Source organism: Schistocerca serialis, chromosome 4, assembly GCF_023864345.2.
Source record: "Schistocerca serialis cubense isolate TAMUIC-IGC-003099 chromosome 4, iqSchSeri2.2, whole genome shotgun sequence".
Classification (NCBI taxonomy): Eukaryota; Metazoa; Arthropoda; class Insecta; order Orthoptera; family Acrididae; genus Schistocerca; species Schistocerca serialis.
In genome coordinates, this window is record NC_064641.1 from 677346034 (window position 1) to 677364930 (window position 18897).

Consider the following 18897-nt stretch of genomic DNA (forward strand, 5'->3'; position numbering starts at 1 on the left):
GCTTCCCGATATTTTTGCCCAACAAATAACAACAAAAACAATGCTGTTTGGAGTGACCTCTAATCTGGTGCATCAGTTAAACTACATATTTTTGTAATGTGCCAAATACGGCACTTAGTTTCACAAACGCATAAATCAGCACAGCGCCCATTCAGTGATCTCTTGCAAATTTGTTTCTGATTGTAAAACAGAAGACAAGAACATTTATATCAATATTAATGCAATATTATCTTTACTTTTTCATGAATGACATTTGTGGTGTCTTTGTGACTTGTTGCATAGACTAGGGCCTAAATTACATTGAATGTTTATCAGACACCATGTTTGCACAAGAAAAGTGACATCCATATTTAGTGTTTTTCATATTTACACTTGCTTATTATGGAAATATCTAGTTTAATTGATTTATTCTATTACATTCTCAAAATTGTGTAACTTTTTTATGATAGATTCAAATGTGTCAGGAAATTTCATGTCAGCTACTGAAACTGTTGCTGGGACAGAGATCTTTTGAAGCAGAGAGTTTATGGTTGCTTTCTTATTTATAGCTACTGAGGCCATCGTTATTCTCAGGAAATAGACTGTTAAGACTATACACAATTCTCAGTGTTGAGAAAACAGTCAAAATTCAGCAGCATTCAGCGATTATCAGTTATCAATATTAATAAATTGCTGCCCTTAAATTCAAGACATTTGTACACATGTATAGGGAAAATGCCAAAGTTAGTAACCTTTCATTAAAACTGTCTGTTTTGCCATTGGTCACTAAAAATCACAAATTTTGTGTTATCTTTAATTTTATCATTTACATGAAGTTTTCCTGTCCCTACTTATAATAAATTTGGACATTTAGTTGTTCAACTTGATTTCTTTTTTAGAAAACTCAAAAATTTTGTGGCTGAAGAAACTAAAATATCTGTATATGGTAAAGGCAGATGAGGCATAATGAAGATTTCTAGTTTCATGGGGTTTTGTCATTTAATTTTCTCATTTCTGTTTAAAGCCCTTGGAGAACACAGGCTTCCGAATAATATTATACTTGCTAGATGGTTTTAAGGAAGAGTGAACCATGTCTGTAAAATTTTTATCTTAAATTTAAGTAGTGACTTGTACTTGTCTTCTTGAAATAATTCTCATATCTCTCAATGAAGGAAATTAACTATACTATGTTAATTCTTTTGACTGTTGACTCTTCACTGATAGCAATGATAGACACTCAACTCATTTTAAATATAGTATCTGTGACACACTTTAAATACTTTCATGTCCATTCTTAATTCTAATAGTTTAAAATAGTCAGCTTTTCTGATTAAATATTATGAGTGAGTAAAATGGCATTATTATTCAATTATGTGGCAATAGTTGAATACATTTTGTGTTGTTTTAAGTATGAAATCTGATTCTCAATTTACATGATGTCTTGTTCTATGCATAGAACTCTCTAAGAAGAAGAAAGACGGTGAATTAATCAACACGGGGGTCTCAGGCAACCGTATGATTTTAGTAGGCAGTACAAAGCTACACTGTGAACCTCCTTGTGATTTCAAGCAGTTTAATGTTGCTCCAGGTATCAAGTGTGTCACCTAACATTTAACACAGTGTGTCCTGTGCTAGAATTGTCATGAGAAACAGCTTTTGAAATTCCCTGTACCTGTGTTCTAATGTATGGCCACTGGAATGCCCTATCTGTTATTTTTCTGTGTCAATTTAATATGATATAACAGCCAGTATACATAATGTTTGTGTTTGCTGTTAATGGTCTCTTTTCTCATGCTTAGTAAAAATTGAAGTTTGCTTCTGTTGAGTCTGGTGTCATTTGTATTAGTTTGCCATGTAATCACAACAGGCTGAACAAATTGGACATCTTTTTAGGTTACAGACGATGGGTCATTTGGTATAGTGCTTCATGGAGAGAACATTTGACTGGCTGTTCACAGCTTGCAATACATAGCTGTATAGTTACTTTGGGAGTGGGAGGGGGGAGGAGGGTGGGGTGTTGATGAAAGTACGATCAGCCAACCTTACTTGTGGTTCCATGTCCTGAGGAAGGAATTGCCATGATCCATTTTTTGTCACTCATTATGTCACTAGTACCTCTTCAATTTCTACTTCCCATGTGCGTATAACAGGCAAACTTAATCACAGAAGACTTATTACTAGTCAACGCTGTGTTTTTAAAAAAAATTATGTTGTTTTGATGATTGGTGTTCTTACCTCTGATTTTCATTCATTTCTTGTGTCCCTTGTTTAAAGTGCTGTTAAGTAGTCTGTACATTCAACTTAGTAGTTAATCTACTGCTTGCCTCCTCCTGCTGTAATCCACCAGTTACTTTAATCCACGTTTGAATTTTTATTCACTCCTTTATTTGCATCTATGGTGTAAAAGTTAAATAGCAGTGATAATAAATCACTGACCTGTCTTAATTGTTTTTGACATCTTCATTATATTTATTTATTGTAAGAATTCTGCCAATCCCTAGATTTTTACACACTAGGTGTAATGTTTATTGGTTAATGCCTCCTGTGGTAGCAAGATAATAGTGTGTCCCTCTTTCATAGATTTTGGTTGCAAGATTGACTAACAATGTGGGTCTAGTATCACTCTGTGTCTGTTTTGGAAGGTATTTTATCTATAATGCTTGGCTTCATATTTTCCAGGACTGTATAATTGTAAAACTGAATCTCTTATTTCTTCCATGTCAGCTTTTTCTTCCTCCACAAGACAGTATTCTCTACTTTCTCAACAGTTCTCTCTTATCAGTTCTGAAATTTGTATTTTTTTATGCTGTTTGTCAGATTTGTTTCCACTATTTTTTATTCCCACAGTTATGTACATGTGCTTTTGTCTGTATGTATCATACATCAACAATGGATTCTCTGGCCTAAATTATTTCTATTTTTAACATACTAAACTTCATTTTTGGTTAAATTGTGGGAAGTGTTGTGCTCAGTCTGGTGGGTATCAGTTTCAATAATTTCAAAGTACATTACTCAATTTGTCAGTGTTACTTTCTGGTATAGTATTTTTTAATTCTATTTATCTTTGACTTCCTTTTCATAGTTACTAGGTTATAATCACAATTTGTGATGTCACCAGCATATGCCTTTCAGGCCTTTGCATATTTCTGATACGCCTTGTCTTCTGTTTTCTTTTCTTTTTTTAATTATTCCATTTCATTTCATGGATTTTTCTCTGCGTATTGCCTTAGGCAGAGTGATCTGCCATTTGTCTTTTCTATTATTGAATACCTAAGAAAGCTAAGAAATTCATGAGATATTTTTCCTATTTTCGTGTATTCATTAAGTGATATGAGCATTGAATGTGGCACGGATGGGTTCAGTATGAATTTATTGGAATTCTCAGAATAATGGGTCTGTCATTGATTATTCAAGGTGATTTAATTGAAAACCAAGATTTTTGTGCATTACAGTTTCTCAAATTTATTATAGATCCAGAAAATTTTCACCACAGCAATTGATAAATTACGCATTAGATCCTGTGCTTGAAGTAATTTCCCTCTTTCTCGTTTCCTTTCAGTAATCTCATATAATCTAAATTTAGCATAGGAAAAGGAAGCTATTTCTTATGAGACGCAGATTGAGAAGACTGCATATGCTGTACATAAATGCTGTAATTGTAATGCATTGGTTTCCATTGCCTTCTACCACCCCAAGTCTTTGACAGATGCTAATTCTCCAGTTTTCAGGGGCAGTTCTGTCACAAAGATAAATTGACACTTCTTAATTATATCTACTACCCTTAATGAAGCACTGACACTGTGATATGGAGACTGATCATTTCTGAGACCTTCGATTATCAGAGCAAAAAGACTTCTCCAAAATCATAGGAAAACTGAGATTATACTTGGAATTTCTGGACTTCTACTCAGTGACATGAACCACTAGACCTGTAATTAACTTTCTTCTCAGTTTCCAGTAAAAACTTGTCAGTTTCTACTAATACTGTAGGTTTTTCAATGTTATGCAGTAACTGTGATTTGCATTTGTATTCTCACTAAGAGCTGCATGTTGTGTTAGAATGTAAGCACGTAATGCATGGTGATAAATTCTGTCTCTCTCTCTCTCTCTCTCTCTCTCTCTCTCTCTCTCTCTCTCTCTCTCTCTCTCTCTCTCTCTCTGTGTGTGTGTGTGTGTGTGTGTGTGTGTGTGTGTGTGTGTGTGTGTGTGTGTGTAAAAACAAAACTGCTTCTGGACAGCAGTGCACTGACAATGATTTTCGTATATTTCAAAATTTAAAAAATCGGTTGTTAAACTTTAAATCTTCACTTACTAAGTATAATATGGAAAATAATTTTGTATAAAGTTAAAGGTGGATATATTTTAGACTCTCTTGTTCACTAGTATTACATTCTTTCACAGTGACCCTATTCTGAAAATAATTTATATCATCACCAGTTTCATCTGTGTGTCACTAATTCATACGTCTTATTTACACGAAGAGTTATTCTTACCACCACACTAATTTCAGTGATGTGGTTAAAAGTAGATGTCATTGTCATATGTGTTGTTTTACACTGTATACATGCTTTTGAAGTGAAGTGTGATAAAGGCCGAACAGGGATACAGCTGTAATTGTTGTTCTTGTGTAATGAGTGAATTACATGTTCCCCACTGAAATTTGTAGTTCAATATATGCAACTAAAATACAATGATGGTGCAGATTTTTTTCTTCACTTTTCGTGTGATCAGACAATCTGAACATCAAAATAACGTTTTAGAATAATGTAGGGAAACAGAAGGGTGCCGTTTACTAGTGGAAGGCCCTTTTTGGAATATAAGTAATGAAAGAAATGAACTTATAATTGTGGCTGTAGTGATTGAAACACACACAAACTAACTAAAAACTCTGCTAGCTTTTGGATGGATCCTCCTTCAGAACTGAAACAACACATGAACATAAAAACAATCTCTCTCTCTCTCTCTCTCTCTCTCTCTCTCTCTCTGTCTCTCACTCACACACACACCATCTTACAATGATAATTGAGTATGTGAGGTAAGAGATTTTGGATTATTAGGTGTGTGTCACAATCACACTCTTCAGTATGTAGTAGTGATCAAAGTGAAAGGCTGACCTGTCTTCTGCGTAGTATGTGTATTCTATTAAATTTTCACACTATAGTGGTCTCTGAAGTGGTTCAGATTTCCCTCAGCAGCTTGTTGGAGTGCTACCTCACAATCAGCTCCTTCTTATTTTTTGGCAGTACAGCTCTTGATGGGACTTGGCCTCATCAACTTTCCTTTCCCCTTACAACTCTGTTCTCTGCTTTCCTCTTCCATCCTCAGATCCCCATCTTGGTAATGTCAACCAACACATTGTTCAGCCATCTAGCTCTTGGTCAGTCCTTCCTTCTGTTGGAATACAACCTGCCTTTCATGATTCATTTTGGCATCCTGTCCTCTGTTATCCTCTCCATATGCCGTGACCAGCTTATTCTTTGAGATTTAATAAATTTAATGATGTCTTTCCCTTGTTTAAGCTCTCACATCCATAAATTTTTTGCATGGTTTTTCTTTCGAATTACCTTAGATTTTTCATATTTGCTTCTGTCATTGTCCACATTTCTGATTCATATGTAGCAACTGGTTGTACAAGGGAACTCGCCATCAGCTGACAATAATAAAACACCCATTAACTTCTCAGAATTAGACTGCACATTGTATGTGTGTCTGAACTCAATTTTTTATTTGATATTTTGTCTCGAAACAAAATTTCAAGAAATTTGTATAATTCATTCATCTATGTAACAAAACTTTTCCTTCTGTTTCGTGAGAGATAAAATGTACTTTTTTTCTGCCCCCTTCACAGAACCACCTAGTCATGAACCACCTGTGCGCTTACGTGCACGGTCCAACTCAGCTGAATCGTGGGCTGCTGCAGCTCGAAATCGAATGGCAACAGCTTCACCAAGATGGGAAGATGAGGCAGCAAGGGGCCGTAGTTGTGAAAGGGATAGAGAGAAGCTGTGGGACAGAATTCAAGAACAGAACAAGGACATTAATGACAAGGATAGAAACTTGGAATGGGATGCTGGAGAGGAGCCACCTCGACATCGTGCTGTTAGACAGGATTCTTACTTGGCTGCTGTGAGGACACCATTTGGTACAGGTATGATTATAGTTCAGATTGTGTTAGTTGTTTACATTTACCGTGTGTATTAAGATGTCACTTCAGAGAAGTTGAGAGTGCTTGTAGCATTTTTGGGTTTCTCAAAATAGACTTGCTTCCTCTTTTTATTTTTCCTGGTTGCTTGTATATATGTTTCTTTATCCATGTGTTCTGCACATTTTGACCATATATTTTAAAAATTCACACATCCACCATAACCTTTCCACTAAAAATGCAAACATTTCCAATGCCATTGGGAAAACAAATTGTTTTTCCTACACCATTGCAAAAGCTTTCACTGCATTGTCACCACTAGACTTTCTTTAAATGCTTTTACAGATTTTTCATATCAATGTTTCTACAAAATCATTTCACTATCTACAATTCATTGCACATTATTCTTTTATTTTTCTTTCTTGATTCCAGTATTTCCAGAAATTCTGCACTCATATGTGCTATTGGAATGTTAAATCATTTTAAACTACTTCTCTCACTTGTCACTCAATGATACTTTAATGTTGGGATCAGTGTTCATAAATGCTCATATTGAGGTAGTGTCAATATCAGTCTTTGGTGAATTGTGTCAAATGGTTACTGGCATATCATACTACTTTTGATAGATGTTTGTGCGGTATAGTGTTGTTTTTTGTGCTGTTGTTAGTTGCAACTGTAATTGTGAAACTCAGCTGTTGGCACATAACCTATACATGTGGTGTTGGTAGTGGGGGATGGAAACACTGACATTCACAGTCTCAAGTGATGGAAGGCTCACTATAAACAGTATTACATGTCTTTGTTTTTTCATGAGACACTGAGGAGAGGTATGCCACTGCCACATTTCCTTCTCTTTCACCCATTATCTGTACTGATTGATGAAGAATATTTTGAAAATTTTTGATAAGATGAGCAATTTGTCTAAATTCTCATTATGATCAGGTCTACCCTCCAGTTATTTATATAAATTTGTGCCAGTGTACCTCTGAGACATTGTACAACATAATATACATAAGAAAAAGCTATATTTTTCTTCTGTATTATTTGATATGTCTGTAGTCTCTGAGTAAACACAAAGTGCTGCCTTATCGTTTGTGATGTGATTCTGTGAAATAGTTTTTCTTAAATTCTGAGTGGCATAATTTTGTTTCTGGATGTATCACATGTCTTTGTAAAATGAAGTTAAATAATTCTTTGTTCTTTGTAAACAGTGCTGCACTGCTTCACTGTGCTTAATGAAAGGCATTGCAAAACCACCAAAAGCTGCTGTTGTGTGTGTGTGTGTGTGTGTGTGTGTGTGTGTGTGTGTGTGTGTGTGTGTGTGTGTGTGTGTGTGAGAGAGAGAGAGAGAGAGAGAGAGAGAGAGAGAGAAAACTAGCTTTGGTCAAGGAATGATTTTCATCATGAATATCATTACATCAGATTAAAAGGCAGATGCTGCAACTGATAATTGTATATTTAATGTCAAGGATCATTCCTTTAACCTGATTTAATGATACCTTTGACTTGAAGATAGCCATTTGACCAAAGCCGGTTGTCGATAAATAAATATGCATAACAGCAGCTTTTGGTGCTTTTGCAATGCTATTCTTTAAGTACGTAATTTTTTGTTGAATTTCTGCATGTAATTGTGTCAACATGTCATTCTCAGCATAGCTCTCACAAAAGCATAGCAGTTTTATTTAACTTTCAGTTTTTTAACAGAGTAAGTGTACAAGGAAAGCTCCAGTACACGCAAAACTAAACAAAATATTTTTATCCATCCTTTCTCATTGAATTCTCAGCTAAGCAGATACACCACTTCATTCATTTTCAATTCTCCCGCATGATTTGTGATAGGTAACATCACATGTTCACAGTCTCGTCGAAAACTATGAACAGTGTGTATGCAGAACAATAAAAATGCATGAATGAAAAAGAAAGGCTATAACTGAGATAGCTGCAGTAGAGTTATTTGCCTTTAGCACACAGTTATTGATAGTGCCTTCACTGCACCCACAGTTTCAGATTTTTTTTGATAGCACTTTGTACATGTGTTAATTTATTTTCTTTAGTTAACCTTGTTTATTTTATGCTTGTGCTTATGTGTATTTTGCTACCAGAACGACCCAACAGGCTCATAACACACCAGACACCACAGTCTGTGACCGAGAAGGAGGGAGGACATCCTGTAGTCTCTTCTGTGTGTTCTCAAATATCCCCTCCTCGACCTACTCAGTTAGATATACCCAATCCTGCACGTCCTGCAGAAATGGGTCCAGGTGCTCCGGCAGCTGAGGGAGATGCAGTCAAAGGTTGGGGCTTGTAGCTGTTGTTACAGTTTGTACAGATGCATGCATTCCGAGTATTAAGTTGCCTTACTAACACTGAGCAATGGCCAGAACCTAATTTATGTTGGTCATCTGGTAGGCTTGCACAAAATTTTCAAAACTAATTGTTTAAATGAAGACAGAGCCTTTAGTACTGACAGAAAAAAAAAAGTTAGAGGTATAATTTACCTCATTTCTGTTCGAATGTGGTGTATGGCACATGCATTTGTTAAGGTAAAGCAGTCTAATAGATTAAAGAAAAAAAAAGTTTGGGGGTAGATCTGAATACAATGCAGAACAAAGTCTTTAATATGGTTTATAATACAGTTTTAAAAATGTTATGTACTGTTGCACTGACAAAATTTTAATTTGAGTTCTGTGTACGAAACTTAATTTGCTTGCAGAAAGAATTTCGTGGTGTATGTTATATATGATTAATGACGGAGGTGTACTCCCAACAGTAGGAAATAATTCTATTTCACGTCCTTGTCTTAGTGCCTGTCATCTGTGGTACAGCCACTCAATCCAGTCATGTGCTGTAGCATATTTACAAATGTGCTCTAACCAAAATTTTGTGTATAAATCTTGGGAAGCGAAACTCCCTGACATTGCCATAGTGTAATAGTTGTGGAGTACTCAATTAGTATTGCATGAAAGTCATTCAGTGCTGTGCATTAGTCAGGAAGTGCATGCAGTATTTTTTATTAAGTTACTGTAAAAGTGCTGGTTGCATGCATGGGCTTGCTGTGGCTTATATGTTTAGCAGTCCAACAATGAAAGTGGATTATGGATTGCTAGCCAAGAATTAAGTTCAGCCAGTTTTCTGTGTGTGTATGACCTCCAGAGATGAAAGAGTATTATTTTTTGTGGTTATATGAATGAGTGAAAGTGGGGGGAGGGGAGGAGGGAGGGAGGGAGGGAGAGAGAGAGAGAGAGAGAGAGAGAGAGAGAGAGAGAGAGAGAGAACATGCATGCACAGACTTATGTTTTCCTTTATAACATGATTCTCTTTTAAGGGTTGGTAATCCTGAGTTGTCATTGCCATTTTAAAGTAAATTATGTAAACCCTGCCACAGGATAGTGTTTTCCCCAAAATTTTCCACTGGTCTCATAATTTGTAGTATAAAATATTGACTTATCAAAATGTACAACATATAAGTATGTGATAAAATCTTCTTGGGTTATCATTTGAACCATGGCATCATGTTCTTGCAATGTTTTGAAGCACTGGAAACTCATTGAAATGTTGTAACAACATGAAGCCACAACTCGGCTGATAACCTGAGAAGATTTCATCAGTGAAATTAACCTAAAAAGCCTGCACCCCCACATATAATTAATTATTCATTTGTAAAAGTATATTATTTATCAGGTATTTAAATGCTTGAAGAATAACTACATAAGACAACATAATTCTAGCTTTGTGACAGGTATATTGACCTTTTAAAATTAGTGGCTTGGATAAGTAAGCAGATTGTACCAAGGCCTGTTTTATACGATTTCTGGTTCAATAGTTAGGTCAATGCAGTACGGTTGGATTTGGGTGGGAGTGTTTTTATAGATGAATCCTTTGATGGTGCTTAAGTAATGTAAGCCTTTTTTCAGTTTATTAAATTTAATACAGTATTTCTAGTAGCTCTGGTTTGAGAGGATTGTATGTGGGGAATAATGCTGTTCACTAAATGTGGATAGAATCACAACCAGATTGTTGTGATTAAAATTTAATTGTTAAATTGGTAGAAAAACTGAAATTGTAAATCTGGTGTTTGTGTTTAGTTGACACAGATATCATCTAATGAGATACACGGGTGAGCAAAAATATGGAAACACAAAAACCCAACATAGTGCCATGCTTAATACATAGTAGAAAAATGTTGACATTCAAAACAGCTTCCTAGTCATCTCAGAATGGATAAATACAGGTCCTGTATGGTTTATTCTGTACTCACTGCAAAGTAGTGGAAAGTTTAGGTAATGATATGGAGACAAATAGCTATCACACACCCTTCTCTCCAAAGTAGGCAGCAAAAGCTCCATCATTTGGGATCTAGTGACTTTGGTGGCCAGGAGAGATGTGGCAATTAATTCTCCTGCTCACAGAACCAGTCTTGGATGATGCGAGTGTTTGAACAAGGGCCCTGTCATCTTGGAACACAGCATCACGATTGGGGAACAGTACCATAGGATGGACCTGATCAGCCAAAATCGTCGCATAATCCTTGGCATTGATGTGATTTTGCAGTGTAATAACATTAGGGCCCATGGAATACCAAGATACGGCAGCAAGCAGTCTGTGTTGTAGGCTTGGTATGACATATCCCAGATGTAAATCGTGCCAGAAGTTGGAAACAGTATAAAATGAGACTCATCTGATGTGATGGCGTTCTTCCATTGCTCCATAGTCAAAGTTTTTTGGCTTTTCCCAGCTTATGGGCATTGTTTTGGGGCTGATAGTGTTTCTGAGTGCAACATTCAGTTCTGCAATAACTTTTGCAGCTGTTGTTCCCTTATATTTCGTCACAATCCTCTTCGTGATCATTTGTCATGAGGACTCAACATACACTTTCATCCCTTTTGTGATTTAGTGGATGATAATTGTCTGCTTTCCTTGTATGTGGTGGAAATCTTCAGAAGTCTTCAATATGGTGCCTCTTGAAATGCCAGACACTTTGGCTGTCTTGATTATGGAAGTGAGCACCAACAATTTGCCCATGTTCGAATTCACTTAGCTTCGACATAATTCTACACAGAACACTGTCTGACCACAACTGATGCAACATATTGAGAACATTCCACAGCTTCCATTTGTGATCAAACACAAAATGCCCCCTGCAAGCTTGGCAAGCATCTGTAATTAACTTCAAGCATGCATTTCTTGTGGTATGTCCATATTTTTGCCCTACCTTGTAAATGGGTAGTCTTTTGTGTTCACATCAGTGGAAGATCAGACAATGATACAATGCAGAAAAACTGGGATTTTTCTAAGGTTAACAGGTAACAGTGCCATACACTCTTGCCATTCTAGCTGGTTGGAAATATCTTTTCCACTAAATGGTATGGATGTTGCAGATGTGATTCAGAGTGATTATGGCAGGAAATGTTTATTATGTGCCAGAAAAAAAATTGTGATTCATGTCAGCAAAATAATTTAAACTTGTACCTAAAAGTCTCATTTTATCATTATAGGCTGAAAGAAAAATATTTATACTTTTTATTATGTGTGCTAATTTATCCTCTGTCAAGTGTTCAACAATAATGTGCTGAACTGCTTAACTTAGGATCTTATGGTTTTTTTTCCTTTATTTTGAAGGTAACACAGGCCACCCTAGCCCTCACGTACCTGTTGTCATCAGAAGGCAGAAAGCAACAGAGCTAATAGGTATTTGTGGAAATTTACTCATGAATACTTTTTAATTTTAATAAGTACTAGGAAGAATTGATTTACATCCAGTTATTAGCATTGTGAAAGTCAGAACGGATATAATTAGTACAGTGGAGTAACATTTTGTGTTTGTTCTACAAATATTGTCACACAAAATGGATGCATACAACTCTTTAATTGTTGCATTGTTGCTGAGGAATTGTGTGCCAGTTATCATGTTATTACTATTGAAAATGTAGAACTCTGCTTAAATACTTTGTTGTCTGATGTGTCATAGGTGTTTCATAATGTTTAACCCTTTTGCAGGCTATGAGGTTTGTACTGTATTTCTTCACTGTGTTTATGGGAATATGTCCTATCACTTTTGTACACTTCTGCCATCTTGTGGTAGTTATTGCACCAATTGCAGTTTGTTTGTTTAGAGCCATGAAAAATGGTTCACCTTGCCAATTAATATTGTTTTAAATGTTTTTAGGTTTCTGGGAAGAATACTTACCACTAAGGTAGTTATTCAAGATGATAGAGAAGTACACTTACCACAAAATTAGTATGTTCTTTGTGGACCTTGAAAGCATACTTACCACCAACTTAGTGGTTTTATAAACCTTTTGGGCATAATGCCCTACCACCTCTGGTTGTGTGTGACATCACTGTTAGGTCACTACTGTAACCACTTGCGAAGTCAGAAAAAATTGCTTAGTTTTTACTCACCACCAAGATAACAGCTCACAAAAGGATTGCGGGAGATATGAACATCGCCATAGTTTTTAGTCCTAAATCACAAAAATAAAATTATAAAAAAAAAGATCTATATGTTTGCCAATCCATATTCGGGCAAGTCATTATGCCATTGTAATCTCGAAAAATGGTTTCCTCATTAGGAAAGAACATCTGTACCATAGAATGCCCTAAGTAACTTAAACTTTCTGGTTAATGCTGTGTCTGTTTGTGTCCTCAGATTGTAACAGTAAGGCTCGCAGAATATAATGAATCAGTGACTCATGTGATCATCTTCATAGCCATAGGTCTGTTAGAAAAGTATCCGATCTTTGGCAGGGGGGGAGGCAGACTTACCTGGAGCGCTGGACACCCAGTCACCATCAAAATAGTTCCATTGGGACTCCATACACTTCTCCCAGTGGAATTGCCCTGTTGGAAGCACGCTGAAAAAGCCTCTTACGGAATGCTGTTTAACTTGCCTATTGTTGCTGCCATAATGTCCTCTCTTGTCTGAAATTGCATTTCTTCCAGTGGCATCTTGATTTTGGGGAACAGCCAGAAGTTGCAGGGGGCTAATCAGGAATAAGGAGCCTGTTGGAGCTTGGGAAACTTTTTTTTTTTTTTTCACAAAAAAGTCTGAATCAAGTGCAAGGAATGAATGTGCTGGAACATTGTTGCGACTGATATGCCAGTTCTTGTTCATGGCCAAATCTTTAGTCACAATGGAATGTGCTGAAAAAGTGCCGATGCCCACCTCTTCGGAACTTTTTTTGATATTCACACAACAGTCCCACATCACCACAGTGTTTGCTTTGGCAACGATCTGATTATTGGCGCACATTGATAGCCTACCGGAGTGTGGCTCACTCTGCACTGATGTGCAGCTATCTTTAAACCAGTTTTACTGCTCCTTAATCTGTGTGATGCCTGTAGCTTCATCACCGAAAGCCATCTCAATCTTCCGAATAGTTTCCTCCTGGCTGTCACGCAGATTCTGTCAAAATTTGATGCAGTAGCACTGCACCAGTTGTTGTGTCATTTCCCTTGCAATGAGAAATCCATTCAAGTGCTACACACTATCTCACTCATCTCCCGCTTGCCCCCAACTGACACTATCAGCATGTGGGGAAAAGATTCACACGTGTGAACGAAAGTTCGAGGTTGGCTCATGCTAATGTGCTAGATTCAGATCCAACAGATGTTCATAACGGATACTTTTCTGACAGACCTTGTACATAAAAAAAAGAGTAGCTGTTGAAAACTATTTTCTAGGTAGCTTGAGAAATTAACTATGATTAAACTGCCATTTTGTTTTTGTACTCACACAAGTTGTAAATGGAAAGGATAAAAATCAATTTAAAAAATAAATTTTGTCCTGGAGGCGGTTGGCTGTTGCTCCCTCAGTTGTAAGAAGTCACTGATACTTATTACTAGGGCTCACATAATACCTAAATGACTGCACTAACTGAGTCTATGTCTTCTAAGACTTTATCAATAGTGGCCTCTTCATAATGAATACTGTTACTTTTCATGTGCTAACAGGCATTAAGTAGCAGCATTTCACTGTCACCCCCCACCCCCCCCCCCCCCCCCCCCCTTCTCTTTCTCCTGCCCCTTTCCGATATTTGCATCTACTTTACTGCCAGTGTTTGTTTTAATATTAAGTAGCATAGGGAAAAATGTATTGGAAAGATTTACCAAAGGAATTTTTTTTTAATCCTGCCTATTTGTTTAACGTGGCGTGTCTAGGAAACCTGCTGCCTCGGATTGCTGTACAACAGTTCAAACAAATCGTATTAATGATTTTTATTACGAAATGAACTATGACAATACTTAACTTTGACAATAACACAGAAGCGTCACAGACAAATGGCAACTTGCAAATAAGAAATCTCTTCAGTATATACAATTCCTAAGTCACCGGTCTTGAAGTGCCTTATCTTGATGCTGTAGAAGTGGGTCACAGCCAGTCGGCACGGCGCTTATGTCCTCTTCGTACAGGAGCCGCAGCTGTCGCATTGTTGTCATAGAGAGTGGTCGGTCAGCGTGCAATTGGCTGACGTCTTATTCACAGCCCTCTCTGCTCTCTCATTTCCGACTGGCGTTCCGGTGCTGGACTGTACCCCATAACAATTTCCACTCGTTTCCCACTAAACACTTGAGTGGGTAGACTTATACTGTGCTTATTTGTGTCACTATTGGGGTACTTTATCATTACAGCCTGGTAATTTCCTTAATTAACTTCAAAAGTGACGCTTGAGATTTTCTTACGTTTATATATTTAGGTGAATAAGCATATTGTTATCTTATAGGTGAAGAAGATCGTCATGCGAGAAGAGTATCCTACCTAAAGGCTACATGGGGAGACAGGATGCATGTTGACAGTGACCTGGAGTTAAGTGACTCGGAAGCTCCAGTATTTGTGGAACAGAGAAGGTAATTTTTACATTTATTTTGGATATACAGTTTCAAAGGAGAGGAAGTACATTTCATTGGTTTTTTTAATATTTTGTTCAGTGTTAATGCTACATTTAAAAAAAATGTAAAATGTGAGAGGCTAATAGCCTTGTTCGGAAGGGCTGGTGAAAATGTCTTTGTCCCTCATGATAAGTGAAGCAGCACATGTAATAGTGAATGCTGTATAGTGGTAGAACTTGCAGTAATTAGCGTCACAAGGCAAGTAGTTGCGGTGAATAATACTGAAGTTATCTGTGCACAACAATGTGGAATTATAATCATGGACTATGTTAAATGATGATGGTATTATGGAAGAAAGATTGTACTGCAACATCATCATTAAGAGGTCTGTATTACAGTAAAGTAATGTGGAAAAAGATTGACGACATGTTTTGGAGACACATAGGAAATCCTGCATGTTGATGAGTTCTTGGCAACATGAACTGGAACTGCAGAATTTATGAAGTGCAGGATCTGTTAGCACAGGAAGGATGTTGCTGCTGGTGGTCAAAGCTCCTTCATGTAATTAAGAATAGAGCAAAACAAAATTGCCTGAAGTCTAGCACTTGAGACCATAAACACCAGTTCAGAACCTTCTGAAAATGTTGTGCTAACTATTTTTTTCTATTAATCCTCATGAACCCTAAAAATAAGACTTCTTGCTTATTTATGAGCAAAAAATGAGTTGAATCCAACCAGCATTGAATCAAATAACACATGTATTCAGTAGGATTAATTAAGGTGTCTCAACAACACAAGTTTATTTTTAGAAATTCTGAAAATTAATTTCAAGAATTTGTCTAATTAGAGAGGTTGGGTAGCAATTCTAACAGGTGAATTAAAGAAACAGCTCATTGTATTTTCAGTTGGAAACTGGTGCTGCCTTTTCATTCTTTGAAAATGACATCCTGCTGATTTCATACTTGGTATTTATATGAAACATTTACTGATTAGCTTCCCCAGTGGTAAATAAATGTGCTAGTAGTGCAAAGTATGTTCTGATTTGTGTGAAAAATTGCAATTCACTGTGAGAAAAATGTATCCCTCTGTACTGGACAGTAACTGAAACAACAAGAAAAAAACAACAGCAGGAACATTTCTATATTGGTGTCAGAATATGTTTCACCTGAATATGTGCTTTTACTTAGGACATTCTTGTTTGGAAAAGAAATCTCCTATTTTCTTTTATACTTTATTGGCAACTGAGATAAGTTACCTTTTAACTCTTTTTCAAATCCAGTCTTTTTTTGTGCTTTTTATTCTGAGTGGTATTTATCTTACAACATTTAATTGTATTTGCCTGTGTCATTCTTAATTTGTCAGTTATTGACAGTGACAACTCAAACCTGAGAGAGAGAGGGAGAGTGTACTCTTATATATGTCTAACCTTATTACTGAACATATTCCTGTTAAGTTAATAAGAAAGTGTCAGAATTGACAAGAAATGTGGAGGTGGGGGGGAAAATGCTTGGTAACAGCTGGACATGACCCTATTGAGTTAGACTTTGTAACTCCACACCTTTATCCATTTCTCCAGAGTGAACTTCTAATTAAATCTCCTGAAGATTTTACCTGACATTTTTATAACAAATCATACCAAGAACAACATGTATTAGATAAACCTTAAAATTGCCATCACCATGAAAAGGCATACTTTCATAAAACTCTAGTTATTGTATGCAAATAATGAAGTGCAAAAATTCTTTAACTACGCATACGACCTTTTTCATCATTTTATTACAACAAATTGTACCATTACTGATGTGTTTTCAAGAGATATTCAAATGCTGGTGTTTTGAGACAGCATACAAAGGACATAATTTATAATATAAAGTCCTCCAAATATGAGCTTCAGCTAAAAATGATTAAATCTAATATGATGCATTCCAAGTTCTCTGACCATACTGAAGATCACAAAAATCTACATACAGCTCCACTATCTTTGATGAAGCATGTGATGTCACATTTGCCCACCTGATGTGCGTGGAGTATTCACCTAAGAGGAAAGACATTCTATGATTCAGATTCCCGGAGTGGCTGCCCTGTAAAGTCTGCAGTATAACACAAAACATTTGTTCCACAGGCTCATTATGAAGCTTTTAAGTGTACAGCAGTACTAGGCTACTCGGTAGGCATACAGAAGCTTCTGTGTGCTTAGCTTCAATCAGTTTTGCCTTTCTTAATGCACATTTTGTTTGGGAATTTCTGTGAATAAGCTATACTCACATAGATACATAATTGCAAAAGTTAATGTTGATAAATGCAGAATAATGTGTAGAGAACAAAAAAAGTGACCTGCTTGTTTACAGAAGACAGCAGGGTTGGAAATCTGCACAGTTAGTGCCTGATGTTGAGCGACTTGTAAAAATTGTTGAGGAAGTGCCACCTGTTATTATCACTTCCCAATGGTGAGCAGTGTGAGACTGTGTTTCTGTATGTGTGTGTGGTTTTCCTCACTGTTTTGCTTGAACAGTTGCAATGGTGTTGTGTATTGTTCACATTAGATTCATTTTTTTACAAGGATAGGTTTCAGATCAATAGAAGAGCCACTAATCTAGCAACTTTTGCCTGAGATTGCATGATTTATGAATATTTTGGTCACATGCCACAAGAGTGTTGTATTTCTTATGTGTTGAATTTAATAGTTAACACTATGCCGTCTGGCGACACCACAGCGGTGTCGTGTGTGAAATAGCGGTCAACATCCGGCGACACCACAGTGGTCTCATATACATAGTACTGCTCAGTGGCTGATGACACCACAGTGGTGTCATGAGCAGAGCATCGCGCAGTGGCCAGCGACAGCATTTTAGTATCTTTTGCATTTGGTTGGTGTTTTGTTTGTGTAACAATAAGTTACACACATCAACAAGTTTTTTGGTTTTATAAGTATTTGTTCCCTTTCGTCATGACAGATGAATGAGACAATATGATTATTTACAATGAATGTGCGGACATCTTGTCTGACATTCCGGACGACTTGGCGGATTGGGAAGAAGACAATGGATATCAAAAAAATGAAAGTGAAGCAGAATTGTTGGAAGAATTTGGCGAACGCTACGGTTGCCAACTGATTCAGATGAATCAGATGAAGAAGACAGTGCACAGTGGTCAGACTTTGATTTACCAGGTACCAATAATAAATTTGAAGGATCTCTGGGTCCAAACATATTTCCCAGAGATACTCAGAGCATCGAGGATATTGTAGAATTATATATTGGGAATGACCTATTTGAATATATTAGCAACGCAACCAACAAGTACTACAGTCAAAATTGCAATGGAAGGAAACTGGATGAAAAAAGGCCAAATTTGTCGACGTACGGGACCCAAATTTAGAAAATGGTTCGGGCTTGCTATCCTTATGGAAAAAAAAAATCCGCAAGGATCAATGATTATTGGTCAATGAATCCTTTGGCAGATACACCAATATTTTGCAAAACGATGTCCCACAACTGATTCAGACAAATATTATCATTTTTACATTTTTCCGACAACAATAATAAACTGGATAATGCCAACCCGCTTTTAAAAGTGCAATTTGTAGCTGATTATTTGTCCAAAAAGTTTAAAGAAACTTACAATCTATGTCAAAACCTCTCAATTGATGAAGGACTGATACTGTGGCATGGATGGTTAAATTTTAAAGTTTACAATCCGCCGAAGATTAGGAAATATGGCATACTCATTCAGATGCTGTGTGATTAGAGTACGGCATACATTTCCGCATTCAACATGTATTCCGGTGCTGGACACCCTTTAGCGATAACGGTCGTGGAACTTTGACACCTTCTTATGGAAAGAGGCATCACCTCTACATGGATAATTATTATAACAGTGTAGAACTTGCAGAGAAGTTACTCAGAAAACAAGAGTTTGTGGAACAATACGGCAAAATAGAGGATTTC

At 36.7% G+C, this 18897-nt stretch overlaps 1 protein-coding gene across 1 annotated transcript in view; it reads left to right on the forward strand.

Moving 5' to 3' along the window:
• The window catches only part of LOC126474680 (uncharacterized), a 642581-nt gene that overhangs the window by 534626 nt on the left and 89058 nt on the right, over positions 1–18897 (forward strand). The window contains exons 10-15 of the mRNA XM_050102159.1: positions 1436–1567; positions 5828–6127; positions 8224–8415; positions 11741–11809; positions 14845–14968; positions 17299–17397. Coding sequence (XP_049958116.1) covers positions 1436–1567; positions 5828–6127; positions 8224–8415; positions 11741–11809; positions 14845–14968; positions 17299–17397 — 916 coding nt within the window. The remainder of the gene's footprint in view (positions 1–1435; positions 1568–5827; positions 6128–8223; positions 8416–11740; positions 11810–14844; positions 14969–17298; positions 17398–18897) is intronic.